The sequence below is a fragment of the Onychomys torridus genome, chromosome X (assembly GCF_903995425.1).
Source record: "Onychomys torridus chromosome X, mOncTor1.1, whole genome shotgun sequence".
Classification (NCBI taxonomy): domain Eukaryota; kingdom Metazoa; phylum Chordata; class Mammalia; order Rodentia; family Cricetidae; genus Onychomys; species Onychomys torridus.
This window is the reverse complement of record NC_050466.1, coordinates 70,572,606-70,599,170: the sequence shown is the minus strand read 5'-3', so window position 1 is coordinate 70,599,170 and position 26,565 is coordinate 70,572,606. Positions and strand designations below refer to the sequence as shown.

Here is a 26,565-nt window from a genome sequence, read left to right as displayed (position 1 = left end):
TGTTACTTGTTACTTTCTGATCATCTCATATAATGTCTATCCCTTTACTGAATTTTCATCTCACAGTATGGCCATTGCAAAATCAGAGGTTAGCATTCTTTCTCTTTTTATTTAACATTTTTTTCATTTATTTTACATATTGAGCTCAGTTTCCTCTCCCCCTTCTCTTTGCTTCCCTCCCCTCAACTCCCATCTATCCCCCTCATCCACTCCTCCTCCATCAGAGGTCAGCATTCTATCTCTTCATTTAATTCAGACTAAAAAAGCAAAACAAAGCTGGGTGCTGGTGGTGCCACATGCCTTTAATCCCAGCACTCGGTAGGCAGAGCTAGGCAGATCTCTGTGAGTTTGAGGCCAGCCTGGGCTACAGAGTGAGTTCCAGGAAAGGCACAAAGCTACATAGAGAAACTCTGTCTCGAAAAACCAAAAAAAGAAAAAAAAAAAGAAAGAAAAACAAAAACAAAAAAAAACCCAAACCCAAATCTTGTATGCAAGTCAAACTAACCCCAAACAAAATTTCAGAGGCATCTCAGAGTCGTTTTGATTTGCATTTCCCAGATAATTAGGGATGTTGAGCAATTCCTTAAATGTCTTTCAGCCATTTGAACTTCCTCTGTGTAGAATTCTCTGTTTAGTTCTATAGCCCCTTCATCCAGGCTTTGGGACCAGGACCTGTCCTTAGTGCATGAGCTGGCTGTTTGGAACCTTGGGCTTACACAGGGACACTTTGCTCAGCCTGGAAGGAGGGGACTGGACCTGCCTGTACTGAATCCACCATGTTTAAATGAATCCCCACAGGTGCCTTGATCCTGGAGGACATGGGAATGGAGGGGAGGGGCTGGGGGGGAAGGTGAGGGTGGGGGCTGGAGGGGGGAGGACAGGGGAACCCATGGCTGATGTATAAAATTTAAAACACATAATAATAAAGAAAAAACATTTCAGAGGCTTTTTTCTTCCTGAGGAATAACTTGAAAGTCATTTTTCCATCAGGTATTGTTTGCTGTTTTTCTTGATGAAATTAATTATTTTCATTGGTCATTTTTATGTTCCTGCCCAATTTTGCTGTCTTAGAGTTTCAGCTCATCCTTCCCTCATGTCGAATCTCATGTACAATACAATGAATTTTCCTGTATTTTGCTGGGATGCTTCAGGTTTCCCCATCTCTTCTGCTCTCATTATGCACTTTTATGCACCATTTCCTTTTGAAATGATGAACTTAAAGAAGGCCAGCATATTATACCTAATGTTTCTGATATCACGTGGTCTCTCATGTCATTACTTTTAGCTCCACCAGAAGTTAATCTCTAGAAGCCATTATAGTAATACTTTCTGAAAGATTAATAATTGTTTATGTTGATAATTACTTCAGAATATTAATAATTTAGAGGAGGTAATTTTGTCAAGGGTCACAAAAGATTTTCTTTTCTGTGTATCTCTAATCCTAATGGTTATTGCTATGATGAGTTTTCTGTTGTATTTCAAACATTGGCATGCTTTGGTATACATTTCTTTTTTACCTATGAACAAAATAGATTTATATTTTAGCTTTTTAATGAAATCCTCTGGGACTGTGTTCATTTAATAATGCCTCACTTATAATTTCTCTGTTATTTAAATTTAGTTTTGGGTGTTATATAATGTCATTACATTTTTACACTAGCTCTTATCCTAAGTGTTTACAAAAAATCAGTAATGAAAATATGTTGTCTTATTTTTATCGTTTTCTCTATAGGCACTGTTGACCCTTACTGTTCATTGGAATGTGAAGTCACTTGGCAACCAGGTTTTAGTTCTCCGGAGAAAGGAGAATTTATGCTTCAAGTCTCTGGAGGAAATACTTTGACACTGAAGTGTACTGCACATGTAATTATCTCTCTTGAATATGACTTTTATCTTGAGCATTATAAACTATATGGCTATACTGTTATCTTGGCTTATATGTGCATGTAAAAATTGAATTCATATAATAATTATTTTAGCTAGTTCATAGAGGTACTTGCCCAGTATGAATGAAGAACTACAGGTATCTAAGAACTTTGTGGAAACAATACTATATTCCCAGAGGCTTTATAAATATTTAGTAACATCCTGGGAGCCACTTGAGAATAACTTTATGTCATTAACGCACAACATACAGTATGGTAGAGAAAATTATATTGTATTTATATTATGTTTTCTACAATCAGTTAATCTTCTAGTACTAGTTAGCAATTTAGTATGGAAAAGATTATGTAATTTATATAAAAAGAGACCAGCATTTTTATTACTATGAAATATGTTTCTTAGAATAAAAATGAAAGATGTAATCTATAACTAAATCTCTTTCTATGGTATAACCCAAGATGAATGCATTTTGTTTATGATCCCAGCCAGTGCTATTAGAAATTATAAACAACCCAAATTCTTTCACTGAATTCTATCTTTATTTTGTGGATAATATGTTTCATTTATGAAGTATTTGTAGCTTATACATAAGAGACTCATCAGGGATTGCAAGTGACTATCAGAACACAGTAGGGTCTTTCCTCAGGTCCAAGCTTGAAACAATCTCACTCCTCCTAGTTTTGTGTATAAATCACATATTATTATTTCTCAAAAATTTTCTTGAAGTAAAGTACACATACATAAAGGTACAGATACTAAAAGTATGTATCACTCATCTTCACAAACTGATACCTTGTTACTCACTGATCACCCAGATCAAGAAATAGAACATGATTACCATAACAGATGAACCACCATTGACCCCGGCCACATTTCCCATAACCATATTCCTCCCAATGTTTTCACTTTCTTTACTTACGGAAATGAATTATGTATGTCGACATAGTCAAACTGCATTATTATATGTATGCCTTTCTGTTGTAATTAGGTTTGTAAGACTAGTCTATGTTGTTGCATATGTTTGTAGATTATTCATTGTTCTCTTTGAAAAGTATCCTGTTTGTGTGAATGTACTGACCGTTCTTTCTTTGCCTAATTAGAATGTGTTATTTCAAATGTTTAGCTAATGTGTTTCATTTCCATTATTGAAACTCTCTTTTAGTGAGGATATGCACAGTATTTATCTGTGTATGTGATTGTATCTAACAAGTTTAATATTGTACTTTTGCTCACATACTCAACCTATGTCTGTTTTTCACTAACATGTAAAAATGAGGAATTTAATAATATAGATTTAGCATTAAAATTGATACTATTTATTGAGCAGTTACTCTGTGTTTAGTGCCATGCTAACTGGTGTTTATTTAATAGCTATAAAATTCTGAGGCATTAAATATACACATCCATATATATTATTAATGATGTTTAAGTAATTAATACAAACGGTTCATTTCCAGATCTACCTGCCTCCACTACTTTTAATGCTACGCTCTTTAATGAGATTTGTTTTATCTATTCCCTACCTTGTGAGTCGATAAGAATGAAGTAACTAAACTACTAAATGAAAAAAAAAACTTGTAAGATAATTAAATAATGAATTAGACAATGAAATAACTGAGATAACTAAATAATAAATTTGATCATTTCAGGTAAAACTTTGAAACTTTTAAAGTGAACTCTGAAGAAACCAGGATGGAGGAACATAGACAGTTTAAATAATATGTTAATTAAGATTTATCATATATTTATAAAACTCTGATTTACTATTTTTCTGTTTTAACTTAGTTTGAAAGTTTATTGTTCCAGTTACAAGAACTATGTTTTAAAATAATTGCAAGAATGTACTAAAGCCTAATATAAATACATAGTTTATAAGGCAGTAGATGGGTCCTGCAGAGGGTGTAAAGGGTCCGTGGGAGAAGGAAGTGAGCCAGACCATGGTGGTCAGAAGAATCTTGCAGCCTGCTGACTAGCAGCCAGAGTGTTTCCTTATGTATACAGGATTTAGTTAGTATGGATACATTGATGATGTTCCAAAACATAGATCATATCATTTTTGTTTTTGGACATGTGGTTCACTTCCTTTTGCTCATCTTTTAGTCATCATGAATAAACTATGACAGAACAGAGTTATCATTTCTAATCATTTCCCTCAAGTTTTGACATCATTAATAAACAGTTACCATTCTTACTCATAAACCCCATCACCTAATTTTTGAGAATCTAGAGGCATATGACAGCCTGTGCTCAGGCTGGTTGCTTTGGTTACTTCAAGGACACTAGACCAAAACAAAATCTTCAACCACCCTGGGCATTTTGCCATGTCTCAAGCAATGCATTATTAACTGTTAGTGGTCAGAGTGCCCAGGAAAAATCCTGAGGCCAAAGCTGCTGCAATTATTCAAATTCTGATATAATACAGTCAGTGTTCACATTTATATCTTTATAGAATGTGTTCATATGTCTAATCCCAGCATTCTCTTGTTCCTTGGTCATATCACATTATAGTGGCTCTTCATGAGCTAACTTCTAAGAGAGGGAGGTCCTGACACCTCATACTTTTATCATCTTTCCACTCCATACTTTGCTCATCAATATGTCTTTGTGTAGGGCAGAGTTGTATGCCATGTAATGGTCCGAGTGTACCGTGGGAAGAGCCTTGTAATCTGAACTGTGGCCAACTCCTCTAGCCCACCGGATCTTGTTGACCTTTTTGAATTTACTTTGTTTTGCAATTCTTGTTCCTGTGTAAGTACAGGGACAGATGTTTCAAGAATGTCTCATAGCTTCATGAAGAAACCTCTGGCTTGTTTATGTGTCACAACCTCCAAGGTGTAAGGAAGACCTTCAAGTAGATAAGGATATCTCCCTCAAAGTGGGGGGAGGGAATGGTATGTTCAGAACTTTCCTGGGTGAGCTTAGAAGCAGCATTCCTGGGAGAAGGCATTAATGATTCATAAGGAATTTTCCATCAATCCAACATTTTCAAATTGTACAAATATTAAAAGTGCCCCAAGTATGTAACAGGTGGTGATGAAAACCAAAGGTGACATGGCAGCCATCACGTGGCTCGGCTTTCCTGGATCTTTGTCAAGCAGCTGTGCTGGCTTTATGACTTCTGCCATTCCATTCAGATATGGCTGTGCCATAAAACTATTATGAAGTCTAGTGTTAGTATACTCAACTCAATGTTACTTGGACAAAATGTGTTATAGTTATCTTTGATGCCTGACTATGTACCTTTACTACTGTAAACATGCATAATGGCCATATTTGAAAATAATATTCTATGATTTATTAGTTCTGTGAAATGCTTTTCTTGGAAGGGAGAGGAAAATCCCTGTACCTATGTAATTCTATCAATCAAAGTGAACTATGTCCCCATTTCATGTAGGCCAAGCATACATTATCTGCATATCAAGCTCTGTGAAGATGACTTCTAGTAGAAGCATGTCTGAGTGATTTCATTTTTAACAACTTGTTCCCTATATTTAGCTGTATGTAGCTGAGTAAATGATAGCTCTGAGAGCCTTTCAGTAACATGTCAGTATATTCATTGTGTTTCTTCATCTAGGCATCACTTCTGTCTCAGGGATAGTATCACCCTTCCTTCTACAGTTTTGGAACATATTATGTGTGTGTAAATTACTCTCCACCTGCACTTTGATGGAGTAATATTTAGATATTATGTTCTAATCTTCTTTGTCTTAAGGATTAAGCAAAATGTACTAAAATGATAAATTTTTAAATTTTCAGTTATGTGATTGGGTATATTTTTGTCACTTTTCCATTACTGTCTTCTCTTTCCCAATGAGGAATATTTGGCTTCATTTCCTTGTTTATATTAAGACCTTTTCAAGCTATAATAAGAACACACTAAATCATTTCATAAAATTATATATTTATAGGGTTAATTGTATTTATATATAGTTGGTGGACCTGGTAAGTGTTATTTACTTTTAATTTTCCATACAAATCAATTAAATTATTTTATTTGCTATTATTTTGATAATTTCTCTATTTCTTCCTTTCATTACCAGGTTGGACATACTAGAGTCACCTTTTTAGAGCCAAGAATACTGTTCAGTAATAGTCCTCAAGGTTTAACCACTTGGAGGAAAGCCATTCTTCACAACATAGGGCAAAACCATGCTTACTTCAAGGTAATGCCAAATTTTTGTCTTTTCTTATTTGGGTGAAGTCATGTAATGATTTGTATCAATTTATTGGTTCCAAATATATTATGAAGTTAATACTTTGCTATCTATAAATGGACTCAAAGCAGTAATCAAATTATTATAAGTAGATTTTCTGAGTTCATTTTATCAAGTTTGTTCTTCCACTTTCCCAAGTTATAATTTTTCATTTTTTTGGTATCTATTTTTCTTTTTTTTTGTTTTTTCGAGACAGGGTTTCCCTGTATAGCTTTGCGCCTTTCCTGGATCTCACTTGGTAGCCCAGGCTGGCCTCAAACTCACAGAGATCTGCCTGCCTCTGCCTCCCGAGTGCTGGGATTAAAGGCGTACGCCACTACCACCTGGCTTGGTATCATTTGGTTTTATTAAAAGAAAAAAGTGCAACAATGTTTTAAATATAATTACTAAGTAATGTTATACTATATAGTAAGTTATGTGTCTTTTCTTTTTATTTTCACTTTGTAATCAGGACTGAAATGGTAGCAACAAGGACTAGATGGAAGTAATTAGTTTTAGTTCAAATGATTTGTGTAGTTGATAGAGTCAAATTCTATTGCAAAATCACCTCATGTCTTATGCTCAGTAAGCCTCTGTGTAGGAAGTACTATAGATACTTCCCTGTAAGACCTATGATATAATTATTTTGTAAGGCACTGTAGCATCTTAACCAATTTCTGATTACAGGTTTGTGATCAAAGCCTTTTGCCTACCATCAATATTGTTCCATCAGAAGGAGTAATCCCATTTGGGGGAATAACTGTTCTTAATATCTCCTGTACTCCCACTGTGGCAGAAAAATTTGATACGAGAGCAAAGGTATATTTGTTCATTCTTTCTTTGAATTTTTATATACATACATGTGTGTGTGTGTGTGTGTGTGTGTGTGTGTGTGTGTGTGTATGTATTTTCATATGTGTGTCCATGTATATGTATGTAATATTTTATAAATATTTATAATGAGCACATTATCACAAATGCTTACATTTGTTATTAGAAAAATGTACTTATTTCTTCTACAATTAATGGAGCTTTGAAATATAACAGTAAATAAATTAAGCTGTCATTTATATAAAAATTGAATTAATTCTAATTATGTAGGTTTTAGAGGTCTAAAAGTAGCAACTACACCTAAATTATCTAAAACAAAATTAGGTAGCAGCACTTGGAGAGAAGTTTCTGAAAATTCTTTTCAAGAAACCTGGTAGCTGAAGTTTCTTCTAAGTTGAAATGATGACTACCAATCAGCATGACAAAGTTTACATAAAATTGAATGATTTGACAGGTCCTCACTGTTCTCATAGAAATAGATGAGTTTTTTCCCACTATTGGGGAAATTAGGAAAAAGTAATTATGGAATGTAGTAGACATTCTGATCCTCTGGCTCTGAAATCTATCTCTCTCCTTTTCTATGATTTCCTGAGCTTTAGGTGTAAGGGTTCTATTGCAGATGGGCACCCATGGTCAGTTGTTCTCTGTATTTTAACCAGTTATAATTTCTGCCATAGTCCCTATCTGCTACAAAAATAGCTTTTCAAAATAAGGGATAAAAACTATATTTATCTCTGGGTTTGAGCATAAATGTTTAGAATGCAGTTAGAAATTTTATACTTGTTTAGGAAATTGGCCATAGTGGGTTGTCCTCTAGAGTCTATGACAGCTTTCTTACATGGATCGTTGGCTTGGCCCAGTACCAGACATGAATTCATTCCATTAAGTGGGTCTTAAGTCAGTCATCCCTAACACCACAGTTGCACTATTGGAGATATATTTCCAGGCAGGCCATTGTGATATGTAGGCATCACAGCTGCGTAGGACTATTGATTGCTTCTCTCCCTTAGCAGCTTGCATAGCAACTTCCAATAGCATGAGAGCTAGTCCCCAGGGAGGAGGCTTCCTGGTCAGGTCTAACTGAATTCCTTTAGTCCGATAACCAAAATGTGTGGTGTCTTCACCAGTAGGGTCTTACTATCAAGTTTTGGGAGGCAACCATGTTGTTTTGGAAGTCTTGTAGACTCCTTCCAACAACTCAAAGGGAGTTTTACCCTGATTAGATCTAGGGTTTTTGTTAGATTGTCTTTGTTTCCTGAGGGGAACATGCATATATACATATATGTGTGGTGTGTGTATACATATACATATGTATATATAGTATATGCATTTTTAAGAAAATGTAAAGTGCTCCTCCTCTATGGCTTTTTCAAAGTGTTGTTTATCCCCCTCCTTCCTTCTCCCTCTTTATTGTGCACTCCCTGCCCCAGTTAGAACCCACCCCTCTTTTTTTTCCATTTTCTCCTTCATAGCACCTTTGTCCTATTTTCCCTCTTCCTAGATAGAGCCCCTTTCCTCTCCCACTGCATGGTACCTTTAGACTTTCATATTCTTTGAAATTATTTGATTCTTGTTTACTATCTTAATTTTCTTGGTGAAGATTCAGTCAGTATTCAGGCAGGATATGGTTCAGGTTTAATTGTGCTGGCATTCCAATTTATGGACCCTCAAAGAAAAAACATTGGCCTTTCTAACTGTTAGTTTTCTGCACTTTGAAATGAAGTTTCTTGAGAGAGTTATGTCATAGTATACCAAGTATTTAAAAAGATAATATAGTTTTTATATTAGTTTTGTACAACAATTTTGACTTGTTTTCATAGTTATTTTGTCTATTAACATATTTCTTTTTTCTTTTTTTTTTTTTTTTTTTGGTTTTTTGAGACAGGGTTTCTCTGTGCAGCTTTGGAGTCTGTCCTGGAACTCATTCTGTAGACCAGGCTGGCCTTGAACTCACAGAGATCCACCTGCCTCTGCCTCCCAAGTGCTGGCATTAAAGGTGTGCGCCATCATTGGCCAGCCCTATTAGCATATTTCTGTGGAACAGAGTATATATCATTCAACTGTACTTTGGTTATTTTGAGTAATCTGTTGTAATTAAATATGGAAAAATGTGTTTCAGAGAATTATAGTCACTCTAGTCAAATACACATTACTCTCCAGTCAAATTCATAAGCCATCTAATTTGTAATGGTTGGACATTCACTTTTCCAAGCAGTATCAATTCTGCCAAAGAAGAAAAGTGCTAATAACTGCCATAATAAATTTTAAATGTAAATACATATGTATATACACACACTATATATTTGTTCTTATTAACATTATAAAGTGGTATATAAGGGGGGGCTGGAATTTTTCATATATATATATAAAATTATATTTTAACATAATTTCTACAAAATTTCCTATTTCTCTTAAATAAGGTTGCTATTCACCATGCAAATGTTATAGATCTTAGGATTGGTGGATCTGTGGAAATTGCTGATGTTGAAATCACACCTGTGAGTATGCTCCCTTGCTTGTTTGCCTAATTTATGTCTGGTGATGGTTGTTATGTGTCCCTAGTCAGTCCATTAATGTTTACAAATATTTTCTTGTGTAGTAATTTCACATATTTTAGCTAATATATGTAATATAAATGTAACTGATGAAGCAGAATATTAAATTTTTATGAGTAAAACACTGAACTTAGGTGTGAGAAAACTATCACTATTATTAGAATGGTTTCATATGTTCTCATCCTTTATAAGAGATGATCTTTATAAGAGATGCCTATAATGAAAGTACTTATATATAAATAACTGTTTTAACTATCGGTTAAATATGTCTAGTTTTGAGTTTTATGACACATTTGAAGAAGTGTTTGTAATCTTTGAGGAGTTATTTTAACTGAATATTGTGTTTCCAATATTGGTTTAGGTTGTATGAAACTGTACTGTGTTTTTCACCACTGCTGCATAAGGGTTACTTATTTGAACATACCAAATTAGCATCTTCATTCCATTGTTCTTCCATCTAGTTATTTCTGGCTTTTGTTATTACAAGCACTGTCAATGTGGCAGGTCATATTCTAAGGTCCAAAGGCTTCCTGAGATGTAGTATTTTTCCATGTTTTTCTTGACAAGATTATTTCTTTCTCTTTTTTTTTTTTTAGTTTTTCTTCCCCTTGCTTATTTTTTATACATGTATTTATTATTTTATGTATGAGTCCTCTATCTACATGCATGCCTTTATGCAGAAGAGGGCATTAGATCCTACTATAGATGGTTGTGAGCCACCATTTAGTCCCCGGGAATTGGACTCAGGACCTATAGCAGAGCAGCCAGAATTCTTAACTGCCGAGCTATCTCTCTAGCCCCCATAAGATAATTTCTAAAATATCATATTACTTGTATTTCTGTTGCTCCATATTTCAGTGCTTCACAAGTTGTATTATAAGATGTAAAATGCTCATCTAATGAGTATAGATACCTCACTGTAGTATAGATTTTAATTTTCTGAACTATACTCACATCTGTTTTTCAAATTATCTATACATAAATAGTACTTGTTCTACAATTGATAATGTGCATACACACTGACACACACGTGTGCACATAGAAGCACATACAGACAGACAGACACACACACGCACACACACCTTTTTACAGCACTTTGAAGGATAAGTTCTGGTCCATTTACCCAAAGAAACTTTCATTAGATGTTCAAATCAGGCCTTCATGTTCTTCCAGTCTGACACTTATAAGATATTATCAACCTCTTATACTCTGTGAGCTTTTTCACTGTATAAAATATCCTTTTATTTTGAGATTGCTTGCTACTTTTTTTCTTCCAATTGTTTTCCCATTATCTGGTGCCATTGTCGTGCTAAATTATAAAATGTGATTAAAAAGCTCAACTGGATGCCTTAGAACCTCAGTGCCAGTCTGTGCTTTAATTGCACAACAAAAAGTCTAGAGACAAGGCTTTAGTTTCTGATTCCTGTTTTTCAGTGATAGAAGCATAGAGCTACAGACCAGCAGACATTCTGCTAGCTTATTTAAGACTGTAGTGATTTTTGAAGATGAAGAAGGTAAGAGCTAGAGGAGATGGAGGACACCAAGAAAACAAGGCCCTGTAAATCAACATGATCAACACATGAACTCACAGATACTGAGGTAGCATGCACAATGAGGGCCTGCATGGATCTACAACCAGGTTCTTTGCATATCTATCAGGGCATCCAGTTTAGTGATTTTTATGGGATTCTTTAGTGTGTGAACGAGTAGATCTCTGTTTCATGTGCCTATTCTTAGGCTCTTTTATTTCTCTTTGTTTGTTTTGTCCAATTTTAATGTATTAGTTTTTGTCTTACTATAGTTTAATTATATTTTATTATAATCCTATAGAATTGTCTTTGTTATCTAATGGGAAACAGAAGTGGGGTGAATCCAGATGGGAGGGGAGATGTAGTGGAACTCATAGGAGTAGAGGGAAGGGAAACCATAGTCAAGATGTGTTGTGTGTGAAAAACAATTACATTGCAATTAAATGGAAAAAGGAAAACCAAGTAGTGTAAAAGCTAAAATGTCTTTCCCTTTAGGATAGTATACTCTAAGGGAAAATATTGAACACTGAGACTTTTATTACTCTATTTACTCATGCCAGATCCATTTTGGAGCACACTTTATACATTACTATTAAAAAGAATAATTTATGTGACTTTATATTGATCTGCATTTATTAGTAAGCCCTTATTATTTTGAAATTTACATTTATAGCTTTTTTTAAAAAATAATTTACTCACCAGTTTTGGAATAGCTTGCCTGTAATAGTAATATTTATTAGGCTGTTGATGAAGGATCACAAATTAGATAACAACCTGGACTCTATATCAAAATCACATCTAATTAATAATGATAACAACAGTAATATGTCATTTTAAAAATGCATTTAGAATCTCTGTAGTAATAGTTATAACACTAAGTTTGTATCTTAACAACAATTATGAATTTTAACTAAATGAGCATATAATCAAGGAATAAGTAATGTTTATATATTCGGAAAACATCAAACATTTATTGAATTTTCCAATTTTTTTGTATATAATAGGTTGATAATAAACAATTTTACTCAATATTACAATACTGTTGCTACTATGGCCTTCTAATGTTCTGCGTGCTTCATTTGCTATGGAGTTGATCTTATAGTAACTCTATAATGATGTGCCTTACAGAAAGTTGTGATAGAGTCACATATTTGGTGTATGAGCAAGAGTTTACATGCACTCAGTAAGCATCCAGTGCACATATAAACATGGACACACACAAGGACATAAACACATGTGTATGTATATGAAAATGAATCCTGTTTTCATTATGAGAGTCACATATGTGAACAGATAACATGATGTCACCAAGAAAATAAGCATGAGTGATAAGTCAGCCTTACCACAGTATAATTAATTATGGTTTATATGAGCTTTTTGTGGATGCATAACTCTATCAGGTAACTACATTTTAGAGAAGGGGCTTCTTGGCAGTAGAGACACCATGATTAAGAGGCACAGGGTTGAAATATCTATCTCATGTTAGTTTGAAATGCAAAATCATAGAGCTTACTGAAATATTAAATGTTAGGATGAGAAAGGAGTTTAGATGAGGCTAGAATATGAGGCACTAAAGGACTCGGACTAAAGCATTTCTCATAACCTTGTCCTGTTGATGGTAGGGTAAGGGCAAATATAAGACAGGGAGTTTGTGACTTAATAATTGAAGGGAGAATTTAAAAATCTAGAAACTAAATTACAAGTTGACTACTTACCATTATACAGATACAATCTAGTAAAGAGATATGGGGAAGTTTTATCTTTATAGAGATATGTTTGGCAGTTAATCACCTTGACAAATATCAAAATATAAATATGACTGTATATATTTGTAAAGCAATGTTCTACTTTCTAATTTTTATTTCTTTTTTGATTTTTAGAATGTATTTAATTTCAGTGGCACTTATGTTGGCACTACAGAAGTTATCCCATTTGTTATAAAAAACAGAGGTGTGACACGGGCCAAAGTGGAGTTCAATCTAAAAGATTTTCCACTTTTTGCAATGGATTTTAGGGGAAATGCAGGTATATGATTCATATTGTAGTAGTATTATAAAGCAAAGTAGTTTTAAATTGTCTAAGGTTTAATTATTAAAAACATGACAATGGCAGTTATTTCCCATAATTTGTTATTATTTTACTTCTTTAAATATATCTATTATAATATTAGAACACTTTGATAACATTATATATGTGTGTATATATATATATATATATATATATATATATATCTGTATTACTAATTAGGTTCATGTAACAAGTAAGATATATAATTATGATGTAACTGAAAATATAATTGTTAATTTTACATTCTCAAAATTGTTTGCAGTCTTCCCTCTGTGTGTACTCATTTATCATGAGTCTTTATGTTTATTCTGGCATAAATGAAATGTATACTTGTATGAGTGTATTGTTTCCTTTTTACTTAGCAACTAAGCCTCATGGGCCAAATCTGGTTTTAACTTTATCTTATAAACCAAGTTTTATTAGAATATAGATTAATTTGCCTGTTGCTTTTTGCTGCTTTCATGTTAAAATGGCAGAATTGAAGAGCTGGTTTAGAAATCGTGTCTCACAAAGTATAGAGTATCTGTTATTTGAACCCTTTCAGAAAACGTGTTTTTTCCATTGGACTCAGTTAATTCCTCAGCAGTAAATATTTGACAAATCAAATTTTTAGCCTAAATAGTAGACTAAGTCTATAAGATAACTAAGACATTTTCTATGATCTTTAGAAGTGAACAGTAAGATTATCTGTCAGAATCTCAGTGACAAACAGGTGACTCATTCAGAGGGTTTGACTAAATAGACTTAGAAAATGAATTGTGTATGGAGTCTAGGGCAGTATTAAGGAAAAAGTGGGTGGAAGCTGCTATTATCTCTACTCCTGAAGGAACAAGAGGAAAAAGTACATTGGTGATCTAGCAGAAGATGATGTTATGGACAGTGAGGCAACTAATAAGTACTATAGTAATAAAGGAGTGGAGACGTTGCTAGAACTGCATCCAAGGCTTGTGAGGGAGTAGAAGGACAAACATTTAACTTTTCTCACCTCCTATTTTGGACTATTTTCCTGATGCTTTCTGTGGTGGGACTTAATCAGGAGAAATAGCAAGGAAGCTTGACTTATTGTTTTAGAGAAGTCAAGATAGAGTAATGCCAAGAAATATGAGTATTAGGTCTAGGTGACAAACGGTGACTCCCTAGAGCAGTAGGTAAATTGAAAATCAGGATTTTACCATATAACGTGACTAATAATGCAAGACAGCTTTTCACATGCTGTTAAAGGAATAAACATTGGGGAAAAGCTAGCCTAGACTCAGTTATCAGAACACTGATACTTATTACACATCTTAAGGAATTGAAAGAATATAAACAAAGGTGTATGTGAAAGAATGTGAGTAAAGTCCTTGTAAGGAGTTAGTGTGATTAGTAGCTGGAGTGTGAGACCAAGGTTGTGAAGGTACCTTTGTGGATTTTTTATTTTTTTATTTTTTGAGACAGGGTATCACTGTGTAGCCTGGCTGGCTTAGAACTTCCTCTGTAGACGAGGCTGGCCTCACACCAGCAGAAATCCATCTGTCTCTGCCTCTCAAGTGTCAGGATTAATGACTTTCTGGACTTTTAGAGGTTAAGCTGCAGGATTACACATTTTTATGCAGGCACTGGCATAATTAGGCTTGCACTTTTCTTCTGCAGTTTAATGGAGAAGGTGCTGGGAGAAAGATAGGGAGGTAGATGCAGTGGCCACAAGAGTGACAAGTGATGATAGCTCTGGACGCAGGCAGGGGAACAGGCCAAAGGAAGGAAAAGAGTACAAATACAGAGAAGTGAGGAATTATCTGACCCGATAATAAAGTAGATGCATGAATTGAGGAGGAGGGAATTTCCAACCATTTCTGATATTTGACCCTAAAATTCAGGTAGCTGAGAGTTCAGTTCATAGTTAATGGAATGCTGTAGTCAGATTATGATTAAGTAGGCACTCTGTGTTTGAGTATCTTACTTAGTTTAGTTGTCCATGGCAAGTTTAGACTAGACTTTTGTGAATCTACATGAAATCTGTGTTTATTTTTTTAAAATGTATATGTTGAAGCAATTTTTAGCCTTTTGACACTTTATTCTGGTTACCCATACACTCTTGTTCCATGAATCGACTCTTCTTGGCAGTTTTTTGAAAGCTGCCCTGCAAAGTGCTTTTCTTCTCATAGTTGACTTACCTCTAGTTCAAGCCTCTCTTCAAGGACACTCAATTATCTTTTCATATGAATTTCTGCTTCCAGCCCCTTCTTATTCCTATTCCACAGAGTATTATATTCAAAGATATGATCAAATTTCTCCACTTAAAAAGGTCTCTTGGTTTCCTTTTACCAGTAACAGTGTTTCAGAGAAACAGGCTACACAAAGTAAACAAAGCACATAAGTTGATTTTAATAGCTAGTAACAGTAAAACATTTTCTTAATCCATTCTGAAAATGTATCTTCTTATAAATATTTTAACAGATAAATGTCTATCTTTGACATCTTATTGATTTCCAACAAAATCCTTTAAATATTATGTGATAGAGTGAGATATGGGAAAGGTAATGTTGACATACATATTGTATGTTTTAGGATTAGTATATAGTCAATGGATTCATTTGTTCCATGGTTTGCCTATCCTACCATGGGTAAGTGAATTTGAGTGAGAAGAAGGATGGGATCCATTACTAAATTTGATTTCCAGATAAAGTCAATTAAAATGATTATTTGTGGGATTAATAATGTAACTGCAATGTGGGGAGTAGATTTTACAGATTGTTTCATGTAAAGAAGAGTGGTTCCACTGCCACTTCCATTTGAACTTTCAGCAGTTAATGTATGTGGGACAACTGTATGATTACATAATATCTTTATTCTTGAAATAATCCCATTTTGACAAAAATTTTTCTTTTGTGAAATTGTTTGCCTTGTTTTTATGATGTTGTTTTTAATGACTAATATTCTTTCAAACCCTACAATAGTAGGGTGGACATAGTTAGTACTAATGCATCACATTAGTGTGTTTCTGAAAGGAAATTTCTAGTGTCTCCTCCAAAATAAATGATGGACAGTTGAAGTAATTGGTATTCTTTGTAAATTTGTGAATTTTCTGGTGACCAAATAAGGCCTGGGTCATCTTTGCTTCCCCTTCATCACATAGGTCATTTCTTAGTTATTCTGACAGCTATGACCAAGTCAGTTGCTTGACCTTGCTCTTCATTTCTTTCCACCTTCATCAGAATATTACTATATTTATTCAACCTTGGAAAAATTTTATAATGGACTTTTTTATTATTTACTTCCTGATTCTATGTTGCGTATTTTGATATGAGATTTGGTGTTATAAACTTGGTATTAAGAATCATTGTTCACCTGGTAATTTTATGCACCTTTACCCCTAGGTATTTCAGTAGTTGCATTTTGATTGCTATGAGTATTATAACGATATCTTCAGGGTTCACATTAAATAATATTCTCTATATATACATATATGTTTTGTATATCATTTTTCTTCTTTTATAGGAGAGTTCAAAAATACAGAAGTTCCTTATATGTATGCCATAGAGGTAGAAGAAAGTACATCTGTGGAATGTGGTATAGCATTTTCTCCTGTAGAAGTAAGTTCAGTTTTCTCTTACTCATATTATGGAAGAGTAAGTAGTGGGATTACAGATTAGCTATTTAAGAATCTATCAGATATCACCTAAGTTCTGTTTTGAGTAGGTCTTATTCTAAGGAGTGCATTCTATGCATATTCTATATGCATAGCTATAACTTTTAATTCAGTAATATAATTACTAGATTGTCAGTATTCAGTGTTGGAGTTCAGCCCTGATCTATCAAAGCATTCCTTGAAAAGAAGAGTGAGGAATTGAGAAATGCTAGATAGAAATATAGATGAAGAAAAAGACAGAGATACAAGATATCTTCCGGAGGGCCCTGGGTCAATACCCACTCTCTTTGACTTTATTTCTAATGGCTTTTTGTACACTAGCAGGGGGAAATGCCTAAGACCTCCCCATTTCAAAATCAAAGCACAATGTACAACCAAGTAGAGACCTTTCAAAACACCTGGTAACCATGCTTCACGACAAAGCATCTTGTGATTGGGCCTTGAAGTATAAGACACTTGGTAACCATGCCTTTGCACCCTATTATGTAGCCTTGGAGAGCAACATAAACTCTGACTCTTACCTTGAGTCAAACCACAAGTTGGAATCTTTGTGTGCTCCCACATTAGATATGTCTAATTCATGGGGAACTATGATTATACTATCTTTGCTGTACTTACTATCAAATTTGAAGTATGATATGCTGTCAAGGAATGATAGGATTAAGTCAATGAGAAAACAACTTATATTCAAGCTACCTTGTGTTTTATAATTATTTTTGAAGTTGACTCTTGGAATTGTTATCTGAAGTCTCCCAAAATGTTGTGAATAATTAAAAGATGTTGTTTCTGTGATGCTCAGTTAATATTGTTCCTATGATAACCAGTGATATTTTTAAACTGGAACAAATAATATAAAAGAAAGAACCTTTATTGGAGTGTGCCTATAAGGAATGGATATCACTGGCTAAGTTTAAGAAGTAACCTGTGGTATGCTTTTGTTTCAAATTTATGAAATGATAAGAAGAGAGCTTCTTTTTAAAAATAATTTATTTATTTTTATTTGCATTGGTGTTTGCCTGCATGTATGTCTGTGTGAGGGTGTCAGATCTTGGAGTTACAGACTGCCATGTAGGTGCTGGGAATTAAACCTGGGTCCTCTGGAAGAACAGTCAGTGTCCTCTTAACTGCTGAGCCATCTCTCTAGCCTCTGAGAGCTTCTTTTTGACAGTTAGTATAAGATTTATACATCAGAAGTAAAGCAAAAGCACAGGGACAAATAGCCAAACGAATGGAAGCACATGAATTATGAACCAAAGGCTGTGGAGCCCCCAGCTGGATCAGGCCCTCTGAATAAGTGAGACAATTGAACAGCTTGAACTGCTTGGGAGGCATCCAGGGTGTGGGACCAGGACCTGTCCTTAGTGCATGAGCTGGCTGTTTGGAACCTTGGGTTTACACAGGGACACTTTGCTCAGCCCGGAAGGAGGGGACTGAACCTGCCTGTACTGAATCCACCATGTTTAAATGAATCCCCAGGGGAGTCTTGGCCCTGGAGTAGATTGGAATGGAGGGGAGGAGATGGGGGAAAGATGGAGGTGGGGGCGGGAGGGGGGAGGACAGGGGAACCCATGGCTGATGTATAAAATTATAACACAAATATAATAAAAAAAGAAAAAAATAAAACAAAGAAAAAACAGTGTAGTTAAATTATTTGTACCAGTAAGTACAGAAAATGATTTACTAAGTGAAAGCAATAATAATACCCCCATCCACCTTGACATGTCTGCTAGTGTTGTCATAATGTGGGTCTTGGTTAGGCAACCATATTGTTTTGATAGCATGGAAGCAGTTTGCCTCATGTCTAGAAGACACTATTCAGCAGCCATACTAGTTCTCTGATACTTAAAATCTTTCCACCCCTCATATACAATATTTGTTGAGCCTTAGGTATTGTGGTAGCATTGTAGATGTACTAATTCTGAGAGTGGGCATCCTGTGGTCAGTTATTCTCTGGATTTTTTTTTATGAGTTGTGACTTTTTAAAATGAGTTGTGACTCATTTTAGTTGCCTGTTTGCTGCAAAAAGAAGATTCTTTGATGAGGGGTGAAAGTTGTACTCATCTGTGAGTATAAGGATAATTATTTAAAATACAGTTAGATATTATAGTGGCTTAGGAAAATGACACTTGTAGGTTTACTTCTAGGTTCTATGACTTCTCTGTCCATGGGTACTTGTGTAGGTTTACAATACCAGGCAGGAATTCCCTCCAATTAGTCAGTTGTTCATTAATAGTGCCATTGTTGTATCATTGGGGATATCAAATTGGTCTAGTCATTGTTGTGGTTAGTAGACTTTTTACCTCTGGGTAGGACTGTTGATTGCTTTTCTCTCTTAGCAACTTTCATAGCATCTTTCACTACTATAAGAGCTAGTCCTCAGGGAGGAGACTTCCAGGTCAGTTCCAGCTCTATTCTTTCAGGTCCTATGTCAAGCGTGTGGTGTCTTCAGCAATAGAGTATTACCTTCAAGTTCTAGGAGGGAACTAAGGGTAATTGCAATCACTTATGTTATTTTGGGAGTGTCTTGGACAGCCCCTGACCATTAACTTGAGTTTCCCCCTTACCAAGTATTAAAGTTTCTGTTAGTGTGTGGTTCTTAGGAGAGGCATTGTAGCCCCACCTGGCATAACTGCATTTAAACTTTCTCAATCTCTGGTTTTTCTCTCTCTCTCTCTCTCTCTCTCTCTCTCTCTCTCTCTCTCTCTCTCTCTCTCTCTCTCTCTCTCTCCCTCTCTCTCCCCCTCTGTGTGTATGTGTATGATGTGTATGATATTTTCATTTGTATATACACATACATTTCTGCATATATATATATACATGTATACATACATACATACACCTATATTTTTTAAGTAAACTTATAAAATAAAGTTTCTTTATGGCTTTTCAAACATCCTAATGTTAGTTAAGAGTGATTACTCAAGGGGACTAGAGAGCACCTGGTGCTCTTGCTGAAGAAACCAGTTCAATTCTCAGCACCCACATGGTGGCTCACAAATATCTCTAATTCAGGTACTAGGACTCTTCTGGCTTCCATTGATACCCAACATACAGGTGATACACATGCATACATTCAGGATAAACATTCATACACACAAAATAAAGAAGTACAAACAATTTTAAAAAGAGGGATGATTCATTGAACCCGGAGTTCAATATGGAGAAACAGCCATATTGATTTCCATAGTGGCTATAGAAGTTTTCACTTCCAGCAGCAATGGAAGAGTGTACCCCTTGTTTACCCTTGCCAGTAAGAGCTGGTGTATCTTATCCATTCTGACAGGTGTGAGATAGAATCTCAAAGTATCTGCATTTTCTTGCTGACTAAGGATGTTGGACATTTAAGTCTTTCTTAGCCAATTGAGATTCCTTTATTGAGAATTCTCTCTGTCTAGATCTATATTCCATTTTTAATTGGATTATTTGGATTTTATATATCTAGTTTCTTGAGCTCTTTATATATTTTGGATATTGATACTCTCTATCAGATGTAGAGTTGATAAAAATCATTTCCCATTCTGTAGGCTGCTGCTTTGTCCAAATGAGAGTATCCTTTGCTTTACATCAGCTTTTCAGTTTCATAAGGTCCCTTTTATTAATTGTTAATCTTAGTGCTCTGTTAAATAAGTCTTCTCCTGTGCCAATGCATTCAAGGCTATTCCTCACATTCTCTTCTGTTAAGTTCAATGTATGTTTTTATGTTGAGGTCTTTGATCCATTTGGACTTTTGTTTTGGGCAGGGTAATAAATATGAATCTATTTGCTTTCTTCTACAAGCTGTAAACCAGTTTGACCAGTACCATTTGTTGACAGTGCCCCCCTTTTTTCCCCAGTGTGTATTTCTGGCTTCTTTATAGAACCTCAGGTGTTCATATATGTGTGGATTTATGTCCAGTCCTTCAGTTTGACTGCATTTATCAACATGTCTGTTTTAAGGTCAAAACCATGTTGTTTTATGACTATAGCTCTGTAGTACAACTTGAAATTGGGAATGGTGGGACATCCAGTAATTTTTTTTTCTTTTACTGTTCAGTGTTCAGTATTGTGTTTTAGCTGTCCTGGAGGTTTTTTTTTTTTTTTTTTCTTTCTGAGACAGGGTTTCTCTGTGTAGCTTTGGTGCCTGTCCTGGATCTCACTGTGTAGACTAGGCTGGCCTATCATAGAGATTTGCCTGGCTCTGCCTCCTGAGTGCTGAGATTAAAGGCATGTGCCACCACCGCAAGGCTCTGCAGTTTTTTGTTTGTTTGTTTTTCATATATAGTTGAAAATTGTGCTTTCAAGGTCTGTAAAGAACTGAGTTTGTATTTTGATGGGGATTACATTAAATCTGTAGATTGCTTTTGGTAGGATGGTATTCTTAATATGATAATCCTACTGATGCATAAGCATGAGAGATTTTTCCATCTTCTGATAGTTTCAGTTTCTTTCTTCATGGACTTAAAATTTCAATTGCTTGGTTAGAATTACCTCAAGATATTTTATATTACCTGGGGCTATTGGGGAAGGTGTTATGTCCCTGATTTCTCTCTCAGTCTATTTGTTTTTTATGTATAGGAGAGATACTGATTTTTTTTTAAAGTTAATTTTGTGTCTAGCCACTTTTACATATTAGATGTAAAAGTTCCCTGGTAGAATTTTTAGGGTCACTTATGTGTATGATCACATCATCTGCAAATAATACTTTGACTTCTTGCTTTTCAATATATATCTCCTTTATCTCCTTCAGTTGTCTTACTGCTCTATCAAAAACTTAAAGTACTATATTGAATCTATACGGAGAGAGTAGATAGCCTTGTCTTGTTCTTGATTTTAGTGGAATTGCTTTGAATTTCTTTCCATTTGATTTGATGTTGGCTATAGCTTGTGGTAAATTGCCTTTATTCTATTTAAGTATGATCCTTATGTACCTAATTTCTTCTGGACTTTAATCATGAAGGGGTATAGGATGTTGTCAAAAGCCTTTTCTGAATTTAATGATATGATCATTTTTCTTTCAGTTTGTCTATGTGATGGATTATATTTATTTATTTTCATATATTTAACCATCCCTGCATCTCTGGGATGATGCCTACTTGATTGTGGTGGATAATCTTTTTGATGCATTCTGGGATTTGGTTTGCAAGTATTTTATTGAGTTATTTTTTTTTTACACATTTATGTTCATAAGTGAAATGGATCTGCAGTTGTCTATGTTGTGCCACAATATTGTTTGAGTATATAGAAACTGTGGCTTCATAAAATGAATTGGGCAATGTTCTGTTTCTATTTTGTGGAATAATTTGAGAAGTGGCATTAATTCTTTGAACACGTGGTAGAATTCTGTGCTAAAGCCATCTGGGTCTGGGCTTTTTTCTTTTTCTTTTTGGATGGAAGACTTTGATAGACTGCTTGTATTTCTCTAGGGTTTATAGGAATGTTTAAATTGCTTACTGTTCTTGATTTAACTTTGGGAAGTGGTAGCTATGGAGAAATTTATCCAGTTTTTTAAAAATTTCCCAATTTGGTGAAGTATAAATTTTTAAATATGTCTTTCTTATGTCTCTTTTTTTACTTGGTGTCTGTTGTAATAATCCCCTTGTTTCTTCTGATTTTGTTAATTTTTATATTCTGCATTTTAATTATTTTTGATAAAGGTTTGTCTACCTTGTTGATTTTCTCAAAGAATTCTCAAAGAAAACAAGTCTCTCACTTTGTCCTGTGACTTCCACATAAGCACTGTTGCATGCATAAACCTACACATATCTATATATTATGTAATAAATATAAAAAAAATTGAGGACTGTAGATATAGCTGAGTGATTATGATGGCTTGAAAGAAAATGGTCCCCTATGATGGCTCATAGTGTGTGACACTGTTAGGAAGTGTGGTCTTGTTGGAGTAGGAGTGGCGTTGTTGGAGGAAGTGTGTCACTGTGGAGATGGGCTTATATGACCCACCCAGTGTCACTCTTTCTTTCTGCTGCCTGTTGATCCAGATGTAGAACTCTCAGCTACCTGTTCAGCACTATCACGCCTGCAGGCTGCCATGTTTCCCACCATGACAGTAGAGGAGGACTAAACCTCTGAAACTGTTTGCCAGTACCTATAAAATGCTTTGCTTTACTGGAGTTGCTATGGTTGTGGTGACTCTTCTAACTCTAAGACAGTTAGTAAGACCTCCCTTGCTCTTGCAGAAAACCAAGGTTCAATTTGGAGCACCTGTATACTTGCTCACAACTATTCATCATTCTAGTTCCAGGGAGTCCTATGCCTCCTGCTGATCTCTGTGGGCACTAGGCACACATATGGTGTACATACATATATGCAGTTAAAACACCTCTTACAGAAAAGAAAAGTATCAAATGTATATGACTGTGTTGTGCAAATTATATACAAATTATTTGTATGTGGGATTTGAATATGCATCCTCTCATTTTACTGTTCACATTTAGGAATGGGAAGACTATAAATTATGTCTTCATAATGTCTCCTGATTACAAAGGGTTGACTGTCAGTCATGTTTGGGCATATGGTATAGAATGTTGATTTATTTTAATTTGCAAATGGGAAACAGCAGTTCAATCAGAAGCAGAGAAAGAGAAGAAAAAAAATGTAACTGGTCTCTGAAGTCTAGATAAGAAGTTCCCAAAGAAATAAGATGAAACACATTTTGTTGTATTTTTTTCTTCATGTGAAATATGAAAACAAATTATATTTTATATATTTAGTCAGTTTACTCCTTGATATCTATTTTCAGATACTATTGCAGAAATAGATTATCATGGAAATAAGTGTTTTTAAATGGCCATTAAAATAAGACATTCTTCTGTTTTTTATGCTTCTCAATTTTGTTATGAAAACAGATGGTTTACATAAGATTCCATAGCAAGAGAAAGAATTTACAGTGATACCATCTTTGTTGTCATGATCTTGGGGGCTTTTTTTTTTTTTTTACATCTCCAAGTTTAAAATAAGCATTTTTTTCTTGATTTCTTTCTACTGTTCAATTCTAGAAACTTATGGGAACATTGGACAGTAGTTTGTGTATCTGTGTATTGTGTGTGAAAACATCTTTAGTACCATTGATTATTGTTAATTTTGTTTAAGCCGTTGTGTAGGTGAGAAATGGTACCTCCTGTAATTTTTCCACTTTTTAAAATTTAAATGTATTTGTAGTGGGTTTTGTGGGTGAAGATCAGAGAAGAAGTTGCAGGAGTCAGTTCTCTACTTGCACCATGTGGGTCCTGGGGATTGAACTCAGATCATCAGGCTTACCAGCAAGCATCATTATGCCCTGACCTATCTCACTGGGCCACATCCTGTGATTTCAATATGCATTTCCTTGATGTTTGATGTAACACATATTTGCTTGTGCTAATGTGTCACTGTGTACCTTCTCTGGAATGTCTTTCCTACATTCCCATCTATATTTTCATTTCCTTGACCATTTCATAATTGATCTTCGAATGTTATTTGTATATTTTTTGATAATAGTTAGAATCTTGATGAGAAATGTGTTTTGGCTCATTTTATATTCCTAAAATTATTTGTAGCAGAATAAATGTTTTAAATTTTTTTATGATGCAAATTAATAATTTTCTCTTTTAGGAATGATATATTTGGCATAGTATTTATGAAATCCTTGCCTATGCAAGGATCACAAAGACTTTTCTGTATTTTTCCAAATATTTTAGGTTTTATAGTTGGATATTTGGTTCATTTTTATGGTTTTATTTTGAGACAAAGTTTCTATGTAGCTTTGGAGCCTGTCCTGGTACTCGCTCTATAGACCAGGCTGGCCTCAAACTCACAGAGATCTGCCTGCTTCTGCCTCCTGAGTGCTGGGATTAAAGGCATGCGCCACCACCTGGCTGGTTGATTTTTAATAAATAAGCATTTTAAAAGCAATTTACCTGATTGTTTTAGATACTTTTTTTTTAAGTTTTATTTATTTATTATGTATACAGTATTCTGCCTGCATGTGTCCCTGCAGGTCAGAAGAGGGCACCAGATCTCATTACAAGTGGTTGTAAGCCACCATGTAGGTGCTGGGAATTGAACTCAGGAACTCTGGAAGAACAGTCGGTGCTCTTAACCACTTAGCCATCTCTCCAGCCCGAGACTTATTTTTGACATAGTGAATAATATAGCCTTTACTTTATTAAATAAATGTAGTTTCAATGCTATAAAATAATTTTAGTTTAAAGAAGGTAATTTTGATGAGTTAACAGTGTCAAAATCCTCAAAGTTGTAAGTATTTTTTGTGTTTTATTTTAACAGGTAGCAACATATGACTTTAGCTTTCCTGTCCATATTAATTCCTTTAAGGCTTCAGCACTGTACTGTGAATATTCATCAAAGAAAAAGATTTTGATGCCAAGAGTATCACCACTTATTCCACCGTGTTTTGTTCAAGCTACTGGTATGTAATATGAAAGTCAGTTGACGTGTATAGGTCAAAGACTTACACTTAACATCTAAAAGTAAAGAAAAATCAGAGTATCATTTTTAGTTTTCAAAATATGGAGTATTAGAAAATAAAATCACTACTCACCTTTTTTTTATTAATTAAACTTAGTCATTTATTTTATATCCCCACCACAGTTTCCCCTCCCCCTCTCCTCCCATTCCTCAACCTCCTGCCCCTTTTCGCACACTCCAGGCCTCTCATGGGTATCAACAAAGCATGGCATATCAAGTTGATGTAGGATTTAAGTCTTCCCCTTTTTTAAGGCTGGGTAAGGCAACCCAGTATGAGGATTTGGTTCCTGGAAGCCAGCCAAAGCATTAGGGATAGGCCCTGTTTCCACCACTAGGAGTCCTGCAAGTAGACCAGGCTGCACAACTGTCACATACATGTAGAGGGCCTAGGACCATCCCATATAGGCTTCCTAGCCGTCAGTCTAGAGTCTGTGAGCTCCAATGAGCCCAGGTTAATTGTTTCTGTGGGTTTCCTTGTGATGATCTTCACCCACCCTGGCTAGTACAATCCTTCCTCCGTCTCTTCAACAGGATTCCCTGAGCCAAATGCTTGGCTTTGAATGTCTGTTTCTATTTCCATTAGTCACTGGATGAAGGCTCTCTGATGACAGTTGGGGTAGTTACCAATCTGATTACAGGCGATGACCAGTTCAGTCTACCTATCCACTATTGCTAGGAGTCTTAGCTGGGATCATCCTTGTAGATTCCTGGGAGTATCCCTAGTACCAGGTTTCTACCTGACCTCAAAATGCCCTTCCCATCAAGATGTCTCTTTAACTACTTTCTCCCCTCTACTCATCCCCCCCCAACCTAATCCTTCATGTTCCCATCCCTGCCAGCCCCCAGTTTACCCAGGAGATCTCTTCTGTTTCCCCTCCCTAGGGAAATCCATGCATCCCTGACCCCATTTGAGCCTTCCTTGTTACCTAGCCTCTCTGGGGCTATGGATTGTAGCATGCTTAGCCTTTACTTTGCAGCTAGCATCAATTTATGAGTGAGTACATAACATGTTTGTCTTTCTCGGTCTTAGTTACCTCACTCAGGATGATTTTTTTCTAGTTCCTTCCATTTGCCTTCAAATTTCCTGATGTCATTGTTTTTAACATCTGAGCAATAGTCTGTTGTGCACATGTACCACATTTTCTATATCCGTTCTTTATTTGAGGGTCATCTAAGGTTTTTTTTCAGGTCTGGATATTACAAATAATACTTTCATGAACATAGTTGAGCAAGTGTCCTTGTTGAATGATTGAGCATGCTTTGGGTATATGCCCAAGAATGGTATGGCTGGGTCTTGACTTAGACTGATTCCCAATTTTCTGAGAAACTGCCATATTGATTTCCAAAGTGGCTGTACAAGTTTGTACTTCCCCAAGAGTGGAGGAGTGTTCCCTTTGCTCCACATCCCCACCAGCATA

At 35.2% G+C, this 26,565-nt stretch overlaps 1 protein-coding gene across 1 annotated transcript in view; it reads left to right on the top strand.

Moving 5' to 3' along the window:
• The window catches only part of Cfap47 (cilia and flagella associated protein 47), a 236,379-nt gene that overhangs the window by 40,829 nt on the left and 168,985 nt on the right, over positions 1-26,565 (top strand). Inside the window, exons 16-22 of the mRNA XM_036173897.1 lie at positions 1,733-1,863; positions 5,925-6,047; positions 6,765-6,896; positions 9,329-9,406; positions 12,873-13,017; positions 16,537-16,631; positions 24,947-25,088. Coding sequence (XP_036029790.1) covers positions 1,733-1,863; positions 5,925-6,047; positions 6,765-6,896; positions 9,329-9,406; positions 12,873-13,017; positions 16,537-16,631; positions 24,947-25,088 — 846 coding nt within the window. The remainder of the gene's footprint in view (positions 1-1,732; positions 1,864-5,924; positions 6,048-6,764; positions 6,897-9,328; positions 9,407-12,872; positions 13,018-16,536; positions 16,632-24,946; positions 25,089-26,565) is intronic.